Genomic DNA, 22,561 nt, shown 5'->3' on the forward strand with positions numbered 1-22,561 from the left:
GCGGTCGGTGTATCGGTCCGTCGTGGTGAAGAGGGAGCTGAGCCAAAAGGCAAAGCTCTCAATTTACCGGTCAATCTACGTTCCTACACTCACCTATGGTCATAAGCTTTGGGTCATGTCCGAAAGGGCAAGGTCATGGATACAAGCGGCTGAAATGAGCTTCCTCCTTAGGGTGGGTGGGCGCTCCCTTAGAGATAAGGTGAGGAGCTCTGTCACCCAGGAGGAGCTTGGAGTAGAGTCGCTGCTCCTCCACATCAAGAGGAGCCAGTTGAGGTGGCTCGGGCATCTGGTTCGGATGCCTCCTGGACGCCTCCCTGGGGAGGTATTCCGGGCATGTCCCGCAGGTAGGAGGCCCCGAGGAAGACCCAGGACTCGCTGGAGAGACTATGTCTCTTGGCTGGCCTGGGAACGTCTTGGGGTCCCACCGGAAGAGCTGGAGAGGGGGTCCAAGGAGAAGGAAGTCTGGAATTCTCTGCTCAGACTGCTACCCCCCGCGACCAGGTCCCGGATAAATCGGATGAAAATGAATGGATGGATGGATGGATTTTGTGTTTTGTGTGAGATTTGAATCTCAAAGTCAAAATTTAGTTTGAAAAAACCCTGATAAAGGGATTTCTAATAATCAAAACAATAAATAATATTCTTTAAAAAAAAATATCCAATTTATCCAAATAATCGAAAAAATAATCAATGGTTTAATTGGTTATCAAAATAATCATTAGTTGCAGCCCTCATCAACTAAAAACATCAGTGTGATTCTGCTGTGTGGACAGCCTTCCCAGAGAAGTTGAAGCTCGTATAGCTGCAAAGGGTAGGCTCAGATCATATTGAACCCTATGGGATGTAACTTAAGTTCATATGCTAGTCAGGACAGGTGAGTTAATACTTCTGACAATATAGTGTATAATTAGGGTCAATAACGTCATAATAAAGATATAGAGTTCATGAGTACATTAAGCAGCTACAGTAATATTTGCATGTGTATTTCAATTTCTCTGAAAATTGTAAATATTATTTATTTGTGCTTTTTAGTCTTTTTCTCCCATGTCTGTATACTTTTCTTCCTCTTAAGTGTCACCTTGTCTCACCACTGTTACCTCATTTAATTTATTGCACACTGATAAAAACTCCTAATTTCTATGTGTGTTTATATTCTGCTAGTATACATGATTTAAGGCCATTGTAAATTATCAAGATGACGCCATCTCTGACTTTATCCTTGAACACTTGTCCTGAAACAGGGGGAAGTAATGAGGAAAGACATTGTACCACGAGTGTTCTATGCTGAGATAAATAAATAAAGTGATGAATATGGTTTTTAACATTTGTTTTTTAAAAACTCATCATCTTAGAGAAAGTCTTGGGCCAAATTATTAACTGTTGTTAATTGTTACACTTTTAACATTAGCTATGATTGAGGAGGTCACTGTTAAATTTGTTATTTGTTAAAATTGCTACTTGCTATGATTTTGGAAATAATCAGGGACGACATTTTATCATTATTATTAATATTATTTGTTATTATAATTGTGTATGTTATTTTAAAGAGTCCCCTGTCATATGGTTTGTTAACCACTCACAAAAAAACTAAACAAATACAGAAAGTTTTATAACACAAATTGATTCTGGAGTCAGATGGATTTAAGCTTGATTTACACAATATGCCTGGTAGTAACATTCTTCTCCTTCTTCTGTTTTTCTCTTTAGTTTATTGCCTTTGCATCTTTGTTCTTTATCCTGGTCTCCATCACCACATTCTGTTTGGAGACTCATGAAGCTTTCAACAAGATTATCAACAAGACCGAGCTCATGCGGAACAGCAGTGCAGCGGACTCTGGCCCTCAGTACGAGATCGAGACTGACCCGGCGCTCACGTACGTGGAGGGCGTCTGCGTCTTTTGGTTCACCATTGAATTCCTGGTGCGTGTGACCTTTTGCCCTGTGAAGCTGGAGTTTGTCAAAAGCGTGCTTAACATCATCGATTTTGTGGCTATCTTGCCTTTCTACTTGGAGGTTGGGCTCAGTGGCCTTTCTTCAAAGGCCGCCAAGGATGTATTGGGTTTCCTCAGGGTGGTGCGCTTTGTTCGTATCCTACGTATCTTCAAGCTGACACGCCATTTTGTTGGTCTTAGGGTGCTGGGTCATACATTGCGGGCCAGCACAAACGAATTCCTGCTGCTAATTATATTCCTGGCTTTGGGAGTGTTAATTTTTGCAACCATGATTTACTACGCTGAACGCATTGGCGCCAAGCCCAATGACCCCACCGCCAGCATCCACACCAAGTTCAAGAACATCCCCATTGGCTTCTGGTGGGCTGTGGTCACCATGACTACACTGGGCTATGGCGACATGTACCCAGAGACTTGGTCGGGCATGGTAGTGGGTGCACTTTGTGCTCTAGCCGGTGTGCTAACAATAGCCATGCCTGTGCCAGTTATTGTCAACAACTTTGGGATGTACTACTCCCTGGCCATGGCCAAGCAAAAGCTCCCCAAGAAGAGGAAGAAACACATCCCTCAGGCGGTGCAGGGGGGTTCCCCCACGTACTGCAAAGCTGATCTCAACACCACCTGCAACAGCACTCAAGGTGACCTGTGCCACGTCAAGGGGAGCAGAGTACTAGAGCGTAACCGTTCAGGTAAGTCTATATATATATAGTATATAAATGTATCCTAGGGCTGATATTTTAGTAGTGACAGTGAGAAGAATGCACAGGGGACCTTCACTCAAGAAAAAAGCAGTAGCTGTGTGACAGGTCCCCTCTACTATTATCTTAGTACTCACACTGTGAAAGCCAGTATTCTTATAATATTTTTAGTCTTACTACTACAATACATTCGGCTCAAGATATCTGGTATTCAAATCAATAATTAACAATAAGCTGCTTTTCTCAAAAGTTGACACAGATCAACAACTTGATGTTTTGTTTCTATATTCTGTTATCTCACAACACTACAGACGTTCAGCATTGGTCTAGTAAAGTTTCCTGTGTAATTTGAAGACTCATACTGTAAGCAAGTCATATGGCTGTAATTCCTGACATATACTGTAGTCTATCACTACAATGGGCATTGCAAACTATAAAAGGGGTCTGCGGAGAGTAACACCAATTACTAATGGGATGATGACCTGAATCTTTTTTGTTTGCTTCATAACTGCATTAGGTCCAATAAAAAACACATCAGTGCGTTGCAAAAGTGAAAATGACCTTAAACTTAAGAAGACAAAGAAGAAAATATTAAAATTATATTCTGGTATCGAAGGTTACAATAAAAGAACATTGTTTGAGTTGAAAATTACACGTGGAGCTGCTGGAGTTTTATTTTTTGTTGTGCAGTTCTGTCAGCAGACTGTAGCGGAGGCAGTGACCTGACCATGTCTCCAGAGGAAAGGGTCCCAATGCGACGCTCCAGCACTAGGGAGCAGGACCGCCGCAGTGGCGGGACATGCTTCCTGCTTGCAGCCAGTGATTACACCTGCCCTGTAGATGGAGGAATGCGCAAAACAGGTAACAGCAGGGGGCTTTTCCACTGGCTGTAATGCAGTATTCAGTTCTACTCTAAATGAATATTTTAAGAGATGAATTAATTTATTATGTGAGGGTTAAAATATCTCTCTAAAAGCCTTTACTCTATTGTCTTGTCTTGACAAATCATTTTGAAATCTCTTCCAATTTCACGCATGTTATATTTAAAATGCAAAAACCTTCTAAAACTCATTCCTTAGTCAAAATCCTCATCAGCTGATTCGTATCTTTAGTGACTGGGACACCCACAACCCTGGAGGGGGGGAGGGCAGTTTGTTCAGGCCTAGTCAGATAAGGTAACGTAACCTTTGGACCCTGTGTTGTGGCACACAACACAACAATATTAGCCATTCTGAGGGGCAACGCTGTCTGCGTTCTCTAGCTGGCTCCGAACTGCTGTTGTTTTAACAATTTATTCATGTTTTCTTGTTGCCTGGAAAAACTTGAATAAATTTCTGACCCTGTGTTTCAAATTTTTTTTACTTTTGCTAGGTTTATTGTAAGTTCCCATGTGTCATCTACAGCTAAAGTGCAATAGTTAAATCATCTTTTAATTTCATGAAATTATGGACATTTTGTCTTCTTCAACCTCAAACAGCTGATGTTTTAAGCACTTTTTTCCTATTACTGTTTGAATGTTGTGGTACATTTGGTCATTGTTTAAGATGAACACAAATCTTGTGCAAAATTTGCACATTAGAATTTAGGTGTAAAGATTCCAGAATTTGTGAAACTGAAAAAACGGAGCTGTTTGTGGGTCTGGTCATGTTATGAGCTCTCTTTGTCTGGACAATGTAAATTTGGATTCAAACCTTGCCACAGGATTCGCCATCGCCTATTGCCCTCCGGCAACGCATCAGTGGAAAGGTCAGACTTTTAAAGGGCTTGACCTTCCCAGGGCTGACCCAAACTAAAGGTCATGATTAAGTTCACATTAACACAAAACACTGTTTCAGATCCATGTAATTTCAGAAACAGAATAGGTCAATAAGCAAGAAATATGCAAACAGTGGTAATTACAGTAGCTTGTGCAGCAACTGATCTGAGGTGAGGCAAACATTTTTTGGAGTAATAAATAAACACTAATAATCAAGACCTAAAGCTTGACTGTTTTATCTAAAACATATTTTATCTAAAACGTCTTCTCTCAGTGTTGTACTTTTCCCACTCTACAAGCAGTGTTATTATATTGAATATTATCTCCCATGTCAGTAATTCTGCAGTCATATATTTTTACCTGTGAAGCTTTTTATTCTGAAACACAGTTTATGTTGAAATGATACTAACTTCTGAATGATTTTCCAGCTGGGTATTGGGCTACTTAGCTAACTACTTTACATCTATCTCTGGGAGCACATCGTTGCGGTCTCCATTACACCAGGACACCTTTTTTATCTGTTCTACAGCAGACATGCTGGTGCTGATGCATAAAAAACAAGTTCTGTCTAGTCTTTGTTCTGCTTGGTTTTGAAAGAGGCCTGATTGAATTTACCATACACCCTTCTTGGTAAAGCAGACGGGCGCCATATGCAGCATGGCCATAAGGTCACATTTCCATAAGCTGTTTCTTATCAGTGTTTATGCCAGTTGTTTGGCATGCTCCTTCACTGATCTGGCTGCTTTGGCTTGCTTGTTTTTTTCGCACTAAGATTTGCCAGTGTGCATCACATGCTGCGTTTTGAATAGTTGTAAAATATGAATCTGTATAGATAATTAAAATATAATATCTGACCACCGCCATCGTCATCATCATCAGTATGTACAGTACAGGCTACAATTAGAATTTAAAGAAATTAACACATTTATTGACTAATTATTATTATTGTTATTGTTATTATTGGTAGACTTAATATACAACAATTCTATTAGTCTTAAAATTAGTACCAATTCTAAATACTAATGATGATGCTACAGTATAAGATGGGTGAGTGTTCATGTGTTATTCTAATTTCCACACTTGTGCAGGTTTAGAATAAAAAACAATATTTCAATAATAGGTCAAACTCTGGCAGACTGGAATCACAGATCCCTCTTAAAGCCAAAGAACCACTGTTACATAACAATTTAAAAGTGGCATCTGCTATTTAGCTCATTTCTAAGAGTAGCAATGTTTATAGGAACTGTGGCATTATTCATCTGGTTAGGTTGGATTAACTGCAGGGTAGTCTGCAGGGGTGGTCCAGGGTGGCCAGGGAACTCAGGAAAAAACATTTTGTTGGTTGCCCCTGCAATTTTAATGTAACTCATTAGATGATGATTATAAAAGGTTGAAGAAATTTGTTGTAAATATCATGTTAAATAAAATTTCTATTGCTATTCTTATGTTGCGTTTCACAACTTGAGAGACATTTTTTATTATGAAACAAAAGCATTGGCTCCATTTTACGCATGTAATGAGTTGTTTATTGAAAATAATGTTTGTTTGAAGCTCAAATTTAGCTGCTATAATGTTGTATTACTGCATCAGAAGCCAGAATAACTGTGGATCTTTGGCCTGTACCCTTTCAGCCAGTGGTCTTGGCCAATCCAAGAGTCCAACCTTATTGTCATTGTTAGGAAATGTGCTGTGCATGCACTCACCATACAGTATGTTCCTGTTCCTCTGTCTCACTTCTGTCTCCTGTCTTGTCTCGGTTCACTCGGCTGGCTCGGACTTGGATCGTTGCCTGCCTGCGTGCCTGCCTGCCTGCCTGCCTGCTGCCTGCCTGTGTGTGTTAATGTCCTGTTCCTGCACCACCACCACCGCCACCACAACCACAACCACCACCTCTCTGTCGCATCATCCGAAGGCTATGAGAAATCCCGGAGCTTAAACAACATTGCGGGCATGGCTGGTAACACCCTCAGGTTGTCTCCTGTGACCTCGCCCTTCGGATCGCCCTGCCCGCTGCGTCGCTCTCGCTCCCCTATTCCCTCCATCCTGTGAGACGTTCAGCTTTGAGCCACATTTGGCCCGTACAACCTCTCTGAGTTGAACCTTCACCCTTTGATATTATATCAAACTCTGTTCTAGATATTGTGACTAGTGCATACGTACTTAACTTTGTAGCTACGACTAATGTCTCGACTCCTCACTTTACATGTTTCCTCGGTACACATGCTTAGCTACCATTCATACCGTGTCAGTTCTTCTGTGCCACTCGGAGTTCTCTAGTTTAGTGTTGTCGTAACTTTGACACTTGCAATACAAGAACTCTAAACTGGTGGCTTCAGAAGTAGCAGCCATAATATTTAATACAAGACATATTAATAATCAGGGATATTAGATATTGCTATATTTAGATACTTTGAAAAGATGTGCTTCCAAAAAAGGAAGAGAGATGTCACTTTGTTTTAACCTCATACTGTACGACTGTGACATTGTCTTTTTTTTGCTGCTTTATTTTTGGATAGAGATATGGGAGGGATGGGTGCTGGAAAGAAGGACTTGTCTTTGACTCACACGAGCGCGCATACTTGGCCATCACCAGTGTTCTCGCCTGCTGGGCCTGCTCATTTCTTATTTTTTTGCATGGATCATCCTGTAATCATCGTCTCTGCGAGCTGTGTGGCGAGGAGAAGGGGACGAGGCAAACAGCTGGAAATCTTAACGTCGAGGACATTGTTTTTTTTTTCTTTCTTTGATAATGTTAATACTCGATGTGCATCGTGTCTCATTGTGCCATTCGCTTCACCAACAATTGACAAAGAGGACTAACATGCAAAATGCCAGCCGGGTGTGTATTCCTCTCTTTTTTGTCGCCTTGTCTGCTGCTCTTTTCACATAACTTCCCCCTCCCATCCCCTTTATGCACTTTTTCTTGCTTTGACAGAGTGCCACCAAAGCTGTTGTGTCTCTAGTTGTTTACTCATATATAACTGCAAAGAGGTTGTCTTTACTGTTTTCATACAAGCAGAGTGCAGCCTTCTATCTTAATGGCTTTGTGGCAAAGGCACCGCCGTGGCCGAAAGGTAACTTTTCTGGGCGGGTGCACGGCGCAGAAACCTCTCACTCAGAAATGAGTGCAAAAGCATACTCATCAGCACCAATGAAGGTGTTGTTGTAGCATTTCAATCAGTGCACGGTTACAATGTTCACATTGAAACATCATTATTGTTAAAATGTTTCTATAATTGCAAAACGTGGTGTGCCACTAGTTGAGAAGATGTACATTTATGTCCCAAAGTTATTAACTCTTAACAGGTTGTGGTTCAACAAACAACCATGCAGCAATGTGCCTCACCCATCCCTAACAGTATGTCTATACCAGTAGCAGAAGGTTGCTTAGCAACTGGCTTACAGCAAGATGCATTTTACACGTAGCTTGACAAAAAGTCAAACAATTAAAAAAAGAGCTTGTACACTTATTTGTCTTTATCTTTATCTGTATCTTATGGAAATCGTTGCCATTGAGCTTTTTATATTTCTGCATATATGGTGAAAGAGCACCATACATTTAAAACAATGTTTTTTGTGCATATTTTTTTTAAAAGCCAGTGTGTGCATTTGCCAGGTCTTCAGAGAAAAGTGTGTTTCTTCTACTTAGAAATGTGTTTATATTTCATTTAGACAATTCATTTCCTATTTGAATGACGGTGGGATAAGGCCATCGTCAGCAAGAGGGACGTAGCGCAGTGGGGTGACCCCATTTGGAGCCATGAGGATGGACCAGCAGGGACAATGCGGAACGCCGACACACAAAAAGTACAGACAGACAGCTACCCGGCTCACTGGTGGGGGGCAACAAGCAAGCAGGAAACCTACTTTAACGGTACAAGAACTTCGAGAAACATTCATGTATGATTTCCTGATTTTTTTTGGGGGGGGGTTCCAATTTTGGAACTCTGGAGAGTAAAAAAGAGAGCAAAGCAAACTCAAAACATAGTTGGGAGAGAGTATTTAACTCTACACTCAATGCTCCTGTAAATACAATGACAACACAGTACATCTGGGCCAAGCGCTTCTCTTCACACATATGTCTTTTGATGGCAAGTCAGGTAACAAGGTGGTCGGTTGTTAAGTTGCGCCATTACACTCAACATCGATCACTTTTCTGGCTGTGGTATCCCCTCTTGCAATAAGTGTATTAACATGTATCAGTTGAGGCACTTTGTGTTCTAAAAAAAAGGAGTGTATTCATATATGACTTTACCTACAGTATATAACAGTATAGAGAGACTAACGTGCTAAGTTGAATAAATGTAACATTCTGGTCATATCTGCTTCTGTTTCCCTTGGTAAATTTTCAGTAGGTTAATTGCTCTGCTGTTGTTAAATGTGTGTGTTTCCTAAAACTCCAGGGTAAGATCTGTAGTTCGCAAAGGCCAGGTCAGCAGAGACCAATGGAAAGACTTAGATGCTGTCATACTTCCAGTTAGCTTTGAGCACAAACACAAACGGGACAGTCCCCCTTTGATGCAGCCGCCGTTGTAGAAGTCCCCCCTCCCCCGTCCCCCAGCCGTGCATTTAACATGCAATCACCCTGTTAGTGCTGCAGATGTTTCGTCTTTTCACAATACCAAAATTTCCCGCCAGGCTGCAAAATGTCTGGCGGCCACAAAAGCTTGCATAACTTGATTCTTCCAACCTTTTTTTTCCCCCTCGTAGGGGGGCGGAGCAAAAGTGTAGCAGAAGTTGACCAAGTTATTAAACAGGGACTTCTAGAGCGGTTAAGTCTGCACTGTAGCAATTCCATGTAACCCCCAAAAACAATCAGATCGGATTTGCAATAAGCACCTGAAAATGAAAAGCACCGATCCACACTGTGATTTTAGCTGCCCATAAAAATGAAAAATACAAAAAAAAAAAAAAAAACAGAAAGGAAAGACTACTTGCAGGTGGCAAAAACATTTTTTGTCTGGGTTGCGGCCTGCACAGTTGTTGGCTAGCTGTGAAAAGTGTCACCCTATACCCACAATCCTTCTCGTCTAGTACACACGCTGCTTTACTCTTTGAAGTGACAAAGGGGTACCGTTCTTTGTGTATTTCTAGGATGACGTAACTTGAAGATAAAAAGGTGTTTATTTTTTTGAATCCAGAACATGTATTTTTGTGTCTTTACTGTTGAGTACATTGCTCTAACCTGTGAAAGTCATGGTAGTCCGATGATGTGCTTTTCCATCACGTCCTTAAGCTGTCAGGCAAACCAAGTTCATGTTTTGTATGTTTTACTGTGAGGACAATTCTAGTTTGAAGTCCGTATTTGTGAAGCTTTTTGTTCACATTCTAAAGTGCATGCTCAAAAAACATTATGTCAAATTTTAAGTGTACAAAAAAGACGACATGCTGTATATCACAGTCCAAACATTGTGTATAGAGCAAAGGTAAATGCTATGTGAAAGGTTCACATAAACTATTTATCTTTTAATGGGTGTGTCTTTGCCTCATTTGTGCTACAAGGTGATTAAGTCTACCCTAGCTTTACAAAAAAATTTTAATACAACCTTCACACACTTTTACAAAATGTTTTCAAACTCATTGCAGTCTTCATTTATCGCTTCCTCTTTTATATTCTTTTTGTTTTTGGTTGTCATTTGGATTCATCAAAGCTAATGATGACACCTAAGCAAGCATTACATACTGGAAGTCAGGAACGCCCTCAGTTAAAAAAGTGAAAAAACTTCTTTGTTAAAGTGCATCTTAGATTGTTATTGTTAAAGTTTCAGTAGCGATAGGGTTAAATTTTTACATTGACAAATAATCTGTAATTTTACCTACATTCGAATTTTAAAAATGTTGTGACACTAGCAGTTAACCAAAACAGTGAAATGAACCGAAACTTGACATTTATTATCTGCAACTAGCAACTGAAATCTGTATCCATACATGTAAGTCAGTGTAATTGTTTAAAATTGTAATTTTCCATGACCAAACTGTCTGACTTCGAATTTACCAGAATGACATTAGTGTAAAACAATCTTGTAAAAGGTTGACAATTATGCTAACATCATAGGAGTCATTAGCCTAATTCACAATCCTTGCTGTAAATGTCATTGTCCAGTAAGATTGAAAGGCAAACATCCCACAAGGGACCTACAAATGTAGCCGTACACGTCCCATTCCTTCCATAAGTTCAGGCTGAAATAATGTTGCGCTGAAGTTCCATCTTCCACTTCCTGTGTTCTCTGTTCATCCTCCAGATCACGTCCAGCAATTGGCACCACTTGGCACGCTGTATCTGTGAGACATCCCAGCTATCTTTACTCCCGTCGCTATGGAAACAGCCACAGACTTGCCAAAGAGATGTAAACAGCCATAGCTGGGAGAGTGTTTTTTTTAGTTTTGAAGCCCTTACCTCACTCTCTCTCTCGCTCTCTCTCTCTCTCTCTCTCTCTCTCTCTCACACACACACACACACACACACACACACACACACACACACACACACACACACACACGCTCCTTATAATTTTTAGACCCCCCCACCCCCTTCGCTCTTTCTCTGACTGGGAAGGGGGCGGGTGTATGGCTCCATCTATTGAAAACCAAAAATAGCACATTTGTGACATGAAAATTGCATCATTTGGTTAAACACAGATTACAGCTGTGTGTGTACATTAAGTATATATTGGGATGTAGTAGACTGATGAATAGAGTAAAATGTTATCTCTTCTATTGAGATTAACCACTGTCGCTTACATGTGATGATAGCTCATTACGATATCAATGACTACCATATGGAGTATTTCCTAAGTAGGGGAAAAATTGTTCTGACTTGAAATCTTAAGATGAATAATTAAACTGCTGACAGTCAATTCAAACCATTTGCAAGAAACTGATATGATATTCGTTAAAACATGCGTTTAAAGTTATGTACATATATATATATATACATATACATATACATTGTTATGTCCATTTCTAAAAACTAAAGTGCATATTTTATGAAGTTGGAGTAAAGAAGGCACAGTTTGCCAGGTCTTACACATCAGCCAGGGAACGGCTGATATGCAGGTCCTTTGTCTGAACATATCAGTATTGATCTCCTACAAAAATGAAAATTGTATGAGTGATCAGCTGATAGACTTCCGGCTGGTGATGTGCTACATGCATGTATTTATTTGATACACCTAAAAAGATCTGTTTGGAAAAAAAATGGATATAGTTTTCAGATTTATGTTTTCAAAAGTGTGCAATCATTTTTATATCTACATGAAAAACAGACACACTCTCGTGGAGGCTGCCACATTTGCTCATTTAAAAGCTCAAACACAACATAATTTAATTAAGAATTAAACATACATTATATAATTGTAATTAATAAATAATAGGTAAATATTAATGTTTCATCCCATCAGAGAGGTACAAAAAGACAGAGTTAGACTGTATGCAACTCCTAGTTTGTCCTGTGCAAACTTAGTGAATAAAAACTTATTCAGATTCTGATATTGTGCAACTCTTTTCAGGAATGGTGTGATCTGAGTGTGGATCAGTTTTGCCACATGGAGAATGGACAAATGTAGTACTGTTGGTTTAAAATTATTATTTTGACCCAAAACTATTATACAAACTGAAAACAACTATAAACATGACTGTGCAAAAACAAAACTAATACATGTGAACATACAGTAGCCCTAGGAAATACAGTTAACAGAGCCTTACTGTACTTATTTGAACTAAATAATTATTTTATTCATTTTTGGAGGTAGCGACTTTACGTGTGGTGTGCAACAGGTTGAATCCATCCTTGAAACGTAGCATCTAACACCTACAAAGGCCGATAGCTTTGGTTTGCTTACCCGACTCTTTTCTTTTAGCAGTTTGTTCCGGTTCTGAACTCGTTTATTTTTACTTTATAACTGTGCAGTCATGTACAGTATGAGTGAAAACAGTTTTTGGTGATGTGCGAGTCAATCAAAGTGACATCAAAACATGATGAACGGCAATGTCAATACTATCGTATATTGGCTCCACGATATCGCATTTTGTACAGACCCCCAAACTATCATATAAATACAATAATTATGGTATATCTGGCAACACTGGTGTGGAGTAACCAAATGTGCTTTCTCATCCATTTGCATAGTGGAACGTTACTACACAATTATGCTATTGTCTCTAATATCATGAATATCATAAGCTGTTCCACCTCAGACTACTGGCTTATCTGCACTTATCTGTCTATGCCTCTGCAAATTCAGCATCTCATGCCTGATCCTCTGGTTGAATCCCTGTCTTGACAAGTTATATTGTGAAATAGTTGGGACTTTGCTACATTTGGAGTATGTACAGTATGCTGCATAGATTTGTCTGTATTTATTTACATTTATTTGTTTATTTGCCTTAGATAGCTGCACAAAATGCATTACTTTCTACCGAAATGCTGAATCTGACAATAAAATAATTTAAAGTGAGCTCAAAAGCAGCAGTACTTAGTATTATGTAACACCAAATCCGGTGCCTCACACAAAAACTGTAAGGCTGTGTGTGTTTGACTGCAGTTGTAGACCAGCTTAAGTAACTCCCTAATGCAGCCAGACATTCCCTTAATGGATTTGGACTAAAACATTAAACACCACAAGAGCCTCTCGGGTTTTCTTGTTTATTTTTTCCATGGTGTATTCAGGTGCCAAATTGCTTTAAAAAAAAAGAGAGTGTCTAATAACATCTCTTCTCATTTTATCTTCTTGCAGACACCGACTCTCAGTTGCTGGGTAATTAACACAAAGGAAGCACCAGATACAATAAAACACTGTCTATTATCATCATGACTAGCTTAACCGGAGCACATTGTTTACTGTGACCTAAGAAGCTGCATGATCTAAGATGCACTGTGCCGCTCTTCTCTTCTGCTGTTGTTTGAGTCCCTCTTTATTTGATTGACTCAGTCCACCACTCACAACTTTCCACACACAAAGTTTCCATCTGCACTACATAAATATGATGGTTAGTACTTAACCGAAATTAAAGTTTCAAATTATCCTTTCTGCAAGCTTCTGCGGAAATGACAGGTACCTCCCTAATGGTTATTTATACTTTTGTCATAAGATACAGTGCTATACAAAAATAACCATGGCCAATTGCTTAGAAGTAAACCATGTGAATCATTTTTTGCCATGTGACATACAGTTTTTCGTGGGCCAGTTAATAGATAATTGGTGGCTGTACTCCTGGTAAATTACTTCAAAACAACCTCTCGTGGCTAGAGTAAACCTTCCACAGCTGCTCAATGTACAACACGCAACACACTTTATATAGCGCCAAATTACAACAAAGTTATCTCAAGGCACTTTACAAGGTAAGGTTTAAACCCAACAGGTTCCACATTCAGCAAGCATTTAATTTGACAGCAACAGTGGAGAGGAAAAACTCCCTCTCTAACGAGGAAAAAAACCTCCAGCAGAACCAGGCTGGATGTGGGCGGCCATCTGCCTCGACCGGTTGGGGTGAGGGGAGAGAGAGAGAGAAAAGCACAGCAACAACAAGCAACAACAGAGCACAGGCAGGATGGTTGGACCAGAGACTGGATATAGGCAGGATGGTTGGATCCATGGCTGCCCATCACAGACAAAAAGCTCTGAGTCCAATGATACATGTAGGTGAGGGTGGGGGAGAGAGACATGGATATGGAACAATGGTGGGAGGTTATTGGATATAAGAGATAGAAGGAAACAGAAACTTAGTGTATAAATTAAGTCCCCCAGCAGTCTATGTCTATTGCAGCTTAACTAAGAGATGGTTCCTGTGACGAACAAGCATTGCCAGTGACCTGAACCATCTCTAACTATAAGCTTTATCAAAAAGGAAGGTTTTAAGCCTGATATTAAAAATGTTTCTTTTGGGTTAAATATTTTCACTCACAGTATGAACTTGTATAACATGCCATATGAGGCATTGTGAATAAAACAAGAGCAAATTAATAAAAAGACAGATATATGGGAAAGTATATATGTCACAAACTCCGGGAAGAAGGACCAAATCCTTTGTTTGTGTTGAGTTTGTGACATATATACTTATACTTAGTTACTTAGTTATAAGTATATATATAGTATATATATAGTATATATGGTTACTTATATATATATATATATATATATATATATATATATATATATATATGTGTTGCCTTTAAGGCAATCTTTAATTTATGTATATTTTTTCCTAAATTTGTATTTAAGTTTGTTTGATGCAAAGTGTTCATCTCAAATGTTTATAAGTATGTGTATAATAATATAAAATTGTTTCTCTTAGGACAAATCGCTAATTTGAGAAGTTTATATAATCTCGCGATATGTGTTAAGTGACTTCCGGTTTGCGGGAGATCGCGTTAGTAATTTCCTGTTTACGACGGGATACGGGAGAAACTAGGCACATGCGACCGTCATGTGAATCTCTTGCCATCCGCTAAGAAATACCATAGACGCAATGCCGTAAGTTTGTATTTTTTGATGGTTCATACTATAAACGCTATATTTGCGTATGTATGTGTTAAAACGAGAAAGCATACAATGTTGTATTTGATTGATATTCAGTCTTAAAAGTTTCGGTGACAGTATTCAGAGACTGAATGTTTTCCTTTTGTATTGTGTTTTTACAGTTTTTACCAAATCACCATATAAAGTGAAGAGAAGAAAATAAACGACACTTTAATGAAGTGAATCCTCTTCATTTGACGTCTGGTTAGCTCCGTGTTTAGTTTAGAGTTTCAACACCCTGGACGAGAACACTAGAGTAAAAAGGCATAAACTTCACATATTTCTACAAGCAACAAAATGGCTAGCAGACAAAGCTCCAAGTCATCAAGCAGCAAGAGTGGCTTGACGCATTCGTCCACAGCAAGTGCAGCTGCCATCGCTAGAGCTAAAGCAGAAGCTGCCAAAGTACGAGCGTCATATGCTAGCAAAGAAGCTAAGCTAAAGATGGAAAAGGCTGCCAGAGAAGCAGAAAGTCTTACAAGAGACGCACAGAATCAGTTGGAAAGGGTAAGGATCGATGCAGAGATAGAAGTGCTGAATCTACAGAGAGAGGCTGATGCAGCTATAGCAGAAGCAGATGCATTAGAGAATCCTGGAGGACTGAGGGTTTTAGATACAGCTGGAGAATCTGTCTCAGAAAGAGTAAAGGAGGAACGCATAAAGGAATATGTGGATTCGCAAAACGACCTTCAACGACAATCACATCCTCCAAACCTGCCTGCAAGCATCCCATCTCACACAGATGCAAAGGAAAACCAAGTAAAACTGCACTTACCTGCAAAAGAGGACTTCCAACTAAATCCTACACAAGAATTAAGGAGCCACAATGGCAACAGCTTCGATGAGAAGATATCAAGCCCCATCATGAATGCTGATGCATCGCCATACACACCACGGTATATTCCATCGTCTGCCCGACAGCCGGATCCAGAACCTGTGGCACTCTATCTAGCACGGAGAGATTTGGTTAACTCAGGGCTGTACCAGTACGACGATAAGCCTGAAAATTATCGTGCCTGGTACTCTTCATTCTCCGGTGCTGTTAACGGTCTCCAGCTCACATCAGCCCAGGAACTGGACCTCATGACTAAGTGGCTAGGAAAAGACTCCAGTGAACTGGTAAAACGCATTCGCTCAGTCCATGTAAATAACCCCAGATTAGCCTTAATTAAGGCATGGGAGAGGCTACAAGAGTCTTATGCAGCTCCAGAAATCCTAGAAAACTCTAATCGCTGTTTCAGCGATTAGAGAGGTTTCCCAAGATTACTGCTAAAGACAACATAAAGTTAAGAGAATTAGGAGATTTGCTGCAGGAAATTGAAGGTGCTAAAGAAGATGGCTACCTCACAGGCCTGACATACTTGGACACTCCACGGGGAATAGCACCAATTGTGGAAAAACTTCCATTCGGTCTTCAAGAGAGGTGGGTCTCTATTGGTTCTTTTTTACAAAGAAGAGAACTTTGGTCGCTTTCCACCCTTTGAGCACTTTTGCAAGTTTGTGTGCCATGAAGCAAAGAAGAGAAATGACCCCAGTTTCATGTGTCAGTCCAGCCCCACAACTCATTCCAAACCAGCTAAGTATACCTCAAACCATTTCATCCCAAACAAACCAGTCTCTGTGCACAAAACAAATGTTTCTATCACCAATACTGATCCTAACAAGAACTGTCCACTACATAACAAACCTCATCCACTTAAGAAATGCAGAATGTTCCGGAACAAGCCCTACAGTGAGAGGAGGACAATCCTCAAAGAGAAAGGAATATGTTTCAAATGCTGCTCTTCTACTTCCCATTTAGCCAAAGCCTGCATGTCAGCTGTGAAGTGTTCTGAATGCAGTAGTAGCTATCACGATGCAGCAATGCACCCTGACTCATCATACCAAACAATCAAGGCTCCCTCAACGGCTCAAGAAGACGGCGGGGAGGGGGAAGAGCAAACAGATGCCATCAACACAAGCTGCACAGAAGTCTGCGGCCCAGGTCAGTGGAACCGCTCATGCTCAAAGATATGTCTTACTAAGATTTATCCAAAAGGCGCTCAGGACAAAGCCATTAAAGCTTATGTAATATTGGATGATCAAAGTAATCGCTCACTAGCTAGGTCAGAGTTCTTCGAACTGTTTAATATAGAGAGCAGTCCATGCTTCTACTACCTCAAAACTTGTTCTGGAGTCACAGAAACATCAGGCAGAAAGGCTGAGGGATTCCAGATAGAGTCACTCGACGGCAAAGTCGTCATCTGTCTCCCTCCACTCCTAGAATGCAACGACATCCTGAACAACCGTTCAGAGATTCCAACTCCAAGTGCAATCATGCACCAACCCCATTTAAGAGACATTGCTAAACACGTCCCAGACTTAGATCCAGATGCAAAAATACTACTGCTACTGGGAAGAGATGTCATTAGAGCACATAAAGTCAGAGAGCAGATTAATGGACCACACAACGCACCCTTTGCACAACGTCTGGACCTTGGCTGGGTGGTTGTTGGAGATGTGTGTCTCGGGAACGTGCACAAACCCATGGTAAAGACATTCAAAACCAACGTGCTAGAGAACGGCCGACCTTCAATATTTCAGCCTTGCACCAGCTTCATACACGCCAGAGAAGCACGGCATGATTATGACCAGCGATGCAGTGTTAATGAAAAAATGCTAGGACAGTCTGTGTTCATCCAAACAGAACATGACAACAAGCCTGCTCCATCAGTGGAAGACAAAGTATTCCTAAAACGAATGGATGCAAAGGTCTACAGAGACGAAGATAACAGTTGGGTTGCGCCATTGCCTTTCAGAGAACCCAGACAGCGTTTGCCAAATAACAAAGAGCAAGCAATTAGTCGATTCACTTCCCTGAAACGAACAATGAAAAGGAAACCAGAGATGCAGCAACAGTATGTGGAGTTCATGGGAAGGATATTTGCCAATGGACATGCTGAGGTGGCACCTCAACTGAAGGAAAATGAGGAATGCTGGTATCTCCCAACATTTGGAGTTTATCACCCACAGAAACCCAACCAGATCAGAGTGTTTTTTGATTCTAGTGCACAGTGGTCTGGCACCTCACTCAACGATGTGCTTCTTAAAGGTCCTGATCTAAATAACAGTCTCCTAGGTGTTCTGTTACGGTTCAGGAAAGAGAAGGTTGCAGTTCTTGCTGACATCCAGCAAATGTTTCACTGTTTCCTAGTACATGAAGACCACAGAAACTTCTTACGATTTCTTTGGCACAAGGATAATGACATCAACAAGGAGGTTGTCGAGTACAGAATGAGAGTCCACGTCTTCGGTAACAGTCCGTCGCCTGCAGTTGCTGTCTATGGGCTAAGAAGAGCCATAAGGGAAGGTGCACAAAGGTATGGCGAGGACACTGTTAAGTTTGTGGAAAGACACTTTTATGTCGATGATGGCCTAATATCAGTGTCAACTGAAGCTGAAGCAATTGATCTTCTGAAACGAACACAGGCTTCACTCGCAGAGTCTAACCTGTGTTTGCACAAGCTCGTTTCAAACTGTCAGGCAGTCACAGAGGCCTTCTCACCAGAAGACTGTGCAGTGGTGAAGAACTTGGATTTGAGTGGAAAAGACACACCCACACAGCGAAGTTTAGGTCTTCTGTGGGAAATCAGAACAGACACATTCACCTTCTCAGTGCCACCAAATAACAAGCTATTCACTCGTCGAGGTGTTCTGTCTACTGTGAGTAGCATTTTCGATCCTCTGGGCCTGATTGCTCCGGTCACAATCCAGGGAAGAGCAATTCTAAGAGAACTTACCTCCGAGCAGTCTGACTGGGACACACCCCTGCCTGCAGATAGGCTAAACCAATGGGAGGCGTGGAGAAATTCACTTCAAGATCTAAAGCAGCTTCATGTCCCACGTATTTATACTGCGGCTTCACCCAGTGAAACAACATACAAAGAACTGTGTGTGTTCTCAGATGCTTCAGTCAAAGCTATAGGTGCAGTAGCATATTTAAGAACAGTTCAAGAACACGGCCATGTCGAGGTGGGATTCATCATGGGTAAGGCGAAGCTGGCACCACAATCTGACCCAACAGTCCCAAGACTTGAGCTCTGTGCAGCCGTCTTAGCAGTTGAAATGGCTGATCTCATACAAGACGAGCTGGATCTGGAACTGGATGCTGTCAAGTTTTACACAGACAGCAAAGTGGTTCTTGGTTACATCTGTAACGAATCAAAACGATTCTATTTGTACGTCCATAATAGAGTCCAGCGAATTCGCATGTCATCAAGGCCAGAACAATGGAATTACGTCCATACAGAGAAGAACCCTGCTGACCATGCTTCAAGATCCGTGCCTGCATCTCATCTTGCTCAGACCTCATGGTTTACAGGACCTGACTTCCTCCGTAAGACACCTGTGGAAGAAACACAACCCAGTCCATCATTTGAGTTAATCGAACCAGAAACGGATGTGGAAATTCGACCAGAAGTAAGGACCTGTGCTACCTTCCTGGACAGCAAAGTGCTAACATCTGAACGCTTTCAGCGATTCTCTACCTTTACCTCATTGGTAAGAAGCATAGCATCACTTATCCACATTGCCAAATCATACAATCACTCAGTTCAAAACAGCAAATGCAAGGGATGGCACATATGTAACTTACCGCATACTCAAGAGGAACGTGACCAAGCCAAGGACGTTATCTTCAAAGCAACGCAAATTTCAGCTTTTGCCAAGGAACGTGCAGCCTTGCACACCAACAAAATGATACCTACCAACAGCTGTTTAAGGACACTCAATCCAATCCTGGATAATGGTCTTCTTGTTTTAGGAGGACGCCTTAAATATTCAGGCCTCACATCTGTGGAAAAGAACCCAATAATCCTGCCGAAGCGCAACCACATCTCTGTGCTGCTCACACGTTATTACCATGAGCAAGTGAAACACCAAGGTCGCCATCTGACAGAAGGTGCCATCAGGGCCGCTGGTTTGTGGATTTTGGGAGGCAAAGCTCTGGTCAATTCAGTGCTTCATAAATGTGTGATCTGCCGCAAACTGCGAGGAAAACAGGAAGAGCAACATATGTCAGATCTGCCACCTGAACGACTCCAAGTCTGCCCTCCATTTACATATGTAGGACTAGACGTTTTTGGGCCATGGTCTGTCAACATCAGACGTACTAGAGGAGGACAAGCGGGAAGCAAAAGATGGGCTATCATGTTCAGTTGCATGAGTTCACGAGCAGTCCACATCGAGGTCATCGAGTCTATGGACACGTCCAGCTGCATCAACGCCCTCAGGCGTTTCTTCGCACTCAGAGGCCCTGCAAAGCAGTTACGATCTGACTGTGGCACTAACTTCATCGGTGCAAGCAAAGAACTGGGCATGGACAAAAGGATGCATAGTTACCTGAGTGAACAGGGTTGCACATGGGTATTCAACCCACCCCATGCCTCTCATATGGGAGGTTCCTGGGAACGAATGATAGGCATCGCTAGAAGAATCCTCGACTCAATGTTTTTACAGCAGAACATTCGACTAACACATGAGGTACTGTGCACACTGATGGCAGAGGTTACAGCCATTATGAATGGACGGCCGCTTACACCTGTGTCTTCAGATCCAGAAAACCCCTTCATTCTTTCTCCGTCGATGCTCCTCACACAGAAAGTAGGAGTTCCGCCTCCATTAGGGGAGTTTTCAGACAAAGATCTACACACAAAGCAGTGGAGACAGGTTCAGACCCTAGCAGATCAGTTCTGGACTCGTTGGAAAAAGGAATATCTGCACACTCTGCAATGCAGACAGAAGTGGACGGAAATTCGAAGGAACCTTCAAGTCGGAGACTTGGTCCTACTAAAGGATAAACAGGTTGCACGCAACTGCTGGCCCATGGCCAGAGTCACTGCCACATTCCCTGGTAAAGACGAACATGTCAGGAAAATCGAGTTGCAAACAACAGAGGGAGGAAACCCAAAGACTTTTCTGAGACCTGTAGGAGAGGTTGTTCTACTCGTGTCTAAAGACTGAAGTAATAACTGTTTGATTTGTTCTGATGTTCAGTGACCTTACAAAGGTCAGACGGGGAGTGTGTTGCCTTTAAGGCAATCTTTAATTTATGTATATTTTTTCCTAAATTTGTATTTAAGTTTGTTTGATGCAAAGTGTTCATCTCAAATGTTTATAAGTATGTGTATAATAATATAAAATTGTTTCTCTTAGGACAAATCGCTAATTTGAGAAGTTTATATAATCTCGCGATATGTGTTAAGTGACTTCCGGTTTGCGGGAGATCGCGTTAGTAATTTCCTGTTTACGACGGGATACGGGAGAAACTAGGCACATGCGACCGTCATGTGAATCTCTTGCCATCCGCTAAGAAATACCATAGACGCAATGCCGTAAGTTTGTATTTTTTGATGGTTCATACTATAAACGCTATATTTGCGTATGTATGTGTTAAAACGAGAAAGCATACAATGTTGTATTTGATTGATATTCAGTCTTAAAAGTTTCGGTGACAGTATTCAGAGACTGAATGTTTTCCTTTTGTATTGTGTTTTTACAGTTTTTACCAAATCACCATATAAAGTGAAGAGAAGAAAATAAACGACACTTTAATGAAGTGAATCCTCTTCATTTGACGTCTGGTTAGCTCCGTGTTTAGTTTAGAGTTTCAACACCCTGGACGAGAACACTAGAATATATATATATATATATATATATATATATATATATATATATATATATATATATATATATATATATATATATATATATATATATATATATATATATATATATATATATATTTATTTATATGTTATATGTATATATGTTCCCGGTTCGAATCCCCATTAGGGCGAATAGGCATCCAGTGTGGGTCCTTGGGCAAGACCCTTCAAGCTACCGCCTACCTCATATCATGAGAGACAATGAACCACATGAGATACCGGCTCAGACGTCGCCCAGATACCGGCTCAGACGTCGCCCGGTCTAACAAGGTCTGCGTCAGGTGTTGGGGCTACTGGAACAAGAAAGAAATGGCTGAGATGCGAGAACAAGGCTCTGTTGGAATGCTACTACTCAAGTAACCCTAGTCAGAGGGGCTATATGCAAAGAATGTGCGGTGAATGGGAACAGAGAAACCCACATTCAAGACTGACGGCGAAGCAACTAGTAGCTCAGTGTTCCAACATCCACAAACGGCAACTGCTATCACAACTTGAGATTGACGAGATACAACACAAATGCTACGGCAAGGGAGAGCCAGGACGCCAGATCAGAGGGGAGGTTTCACCATCTCCCCAACCGGAAATTGGGTACGAAGCCCCAATAAGCACAGATACGCTGAGCGAGGCAGCAACTGACCTGAAAGATAAGATAATGGCGAGACTGAACAGGCAACCCCGAACCCCACTACAACGGCTAAGTGAAGTACCATCAGAAAGTCTCATGGAAGATGTGAATGCAGCATTGAGAGCGATCCCTACCACAACAATCACGGAAACCAATGAGCTGATATACGCTTCAGCATCAGTGATCCTAGAGGTGCTTGGCTATAAGAGCAACCATGGGAGCCATGAGAAACAATACCCACCATGGAAACGAAGGTTGGAGGCAAAAATCAAGGCAGCTCGGAGGGAAGTGAGCCAAATGACAGAGGCC

General features: G+C 41.1%; 2 protein-coding genes across 12 annotated transcripts in view; both read left to right on the forward strand.

Moving 5' to 3' along the window:
* Positions 1-22,561, forward strand: part of kcnc2 (potassium voltage-gated channel, Shaw-related subfamily, member 2) — a 104,922-nt gene that overhangs the window by 50,547 nt on the left and 31,814 nt on the right. The window contains exons 2-6 of one of the 10 annotated variants that reach the window (XM_029160816.3): positions 1,708-2,641; positions 3,341-3,511; positions 6,319-6,451; positions 6,923-7,245; positions 8,079-9,334. In XM_029160816.3, the coding sequence (XP_029016649.1) occupies positions 1,708-2,641; positions 3,341-3,511; positions 6,319-6,451; positions 6,923-7,226 (1,542 nt within the window). In that variant the 3' untranslated portion in view covers positions 7,227-7,245; positions 8,079-9,334. Of the gene's footprint in view, positions 1-1,707; positions 2,642-3,340; positions 3,512-3,762; positions 3,826-6,318; positions 9,335-10,648; positions 14,395-15,045; positions 16,129-22,561 lie in introns of those variants that run through there. The other 9 variants (XM_041072534.2, XM_029160815.3, XM_029160818.3 and 6 more) reach the window with 9 other exon arrangements.
* LOC114862962 (uncharacterized) lies at positions 16,160-21,518 on the forward strand. 2 transcript variants are annotated; one of them, XR_008695576.1, is made up of 2 exons: positions 16,160-21,294; positions 21,462-21,518. XR_008695576.1 is itself a non-coding variant. In XM_055511480.1 (2 exons), exons 1-2 carry the CDS (start codon positions 16,463-16,465, stop codon positions 20,921-20,923), a joined length of 4,182 nt encoding a protein of 1,393 aa, XP_055367455.1. In that variant the 5' UTR covers positions 16,160-16,462; the 3' UTR covers positions 20,924-21,518. The 2 variants fall into 2 exon arrangements, 1 of the variants encoding a protein (XP_055367455.1); XM_055511480.1 differs by having other exon boundaries at positions 16,160-16,907; positions 17,187-21,518.

The sequence above is a fragment of the Betta splendens genome, chromosome 9 (genome assembly GCF_900634795.4).
Source record: "Betta splendens chromosome 9, fBetSpl5.4, whole genome shotgun sequence".
In the NCBI taxonomy this organism is placed as follows: domain Eukaryota; kingdom Metazoa; phylum Chordata; class Actinopteri; order Anabantiformes; family Osphronemidae; genus Betta; species Betta splendens.

Coding starts and splice junctions, on each gene's coding strand:
- LOC114862962 (XM_055511480.1), top strand. CDS start 16,463: ATGTGTCAGTCCAGCCCCACAACTCATTCCAAACCAGCTAAGTATACC. Junction 16,908..17,186: donor CACAGAAGTCTGCGGCCCAG/GTCAGTGGAACC, acceptor CTCCACTCCTAG/AATGCAACGACATCCTGAAC.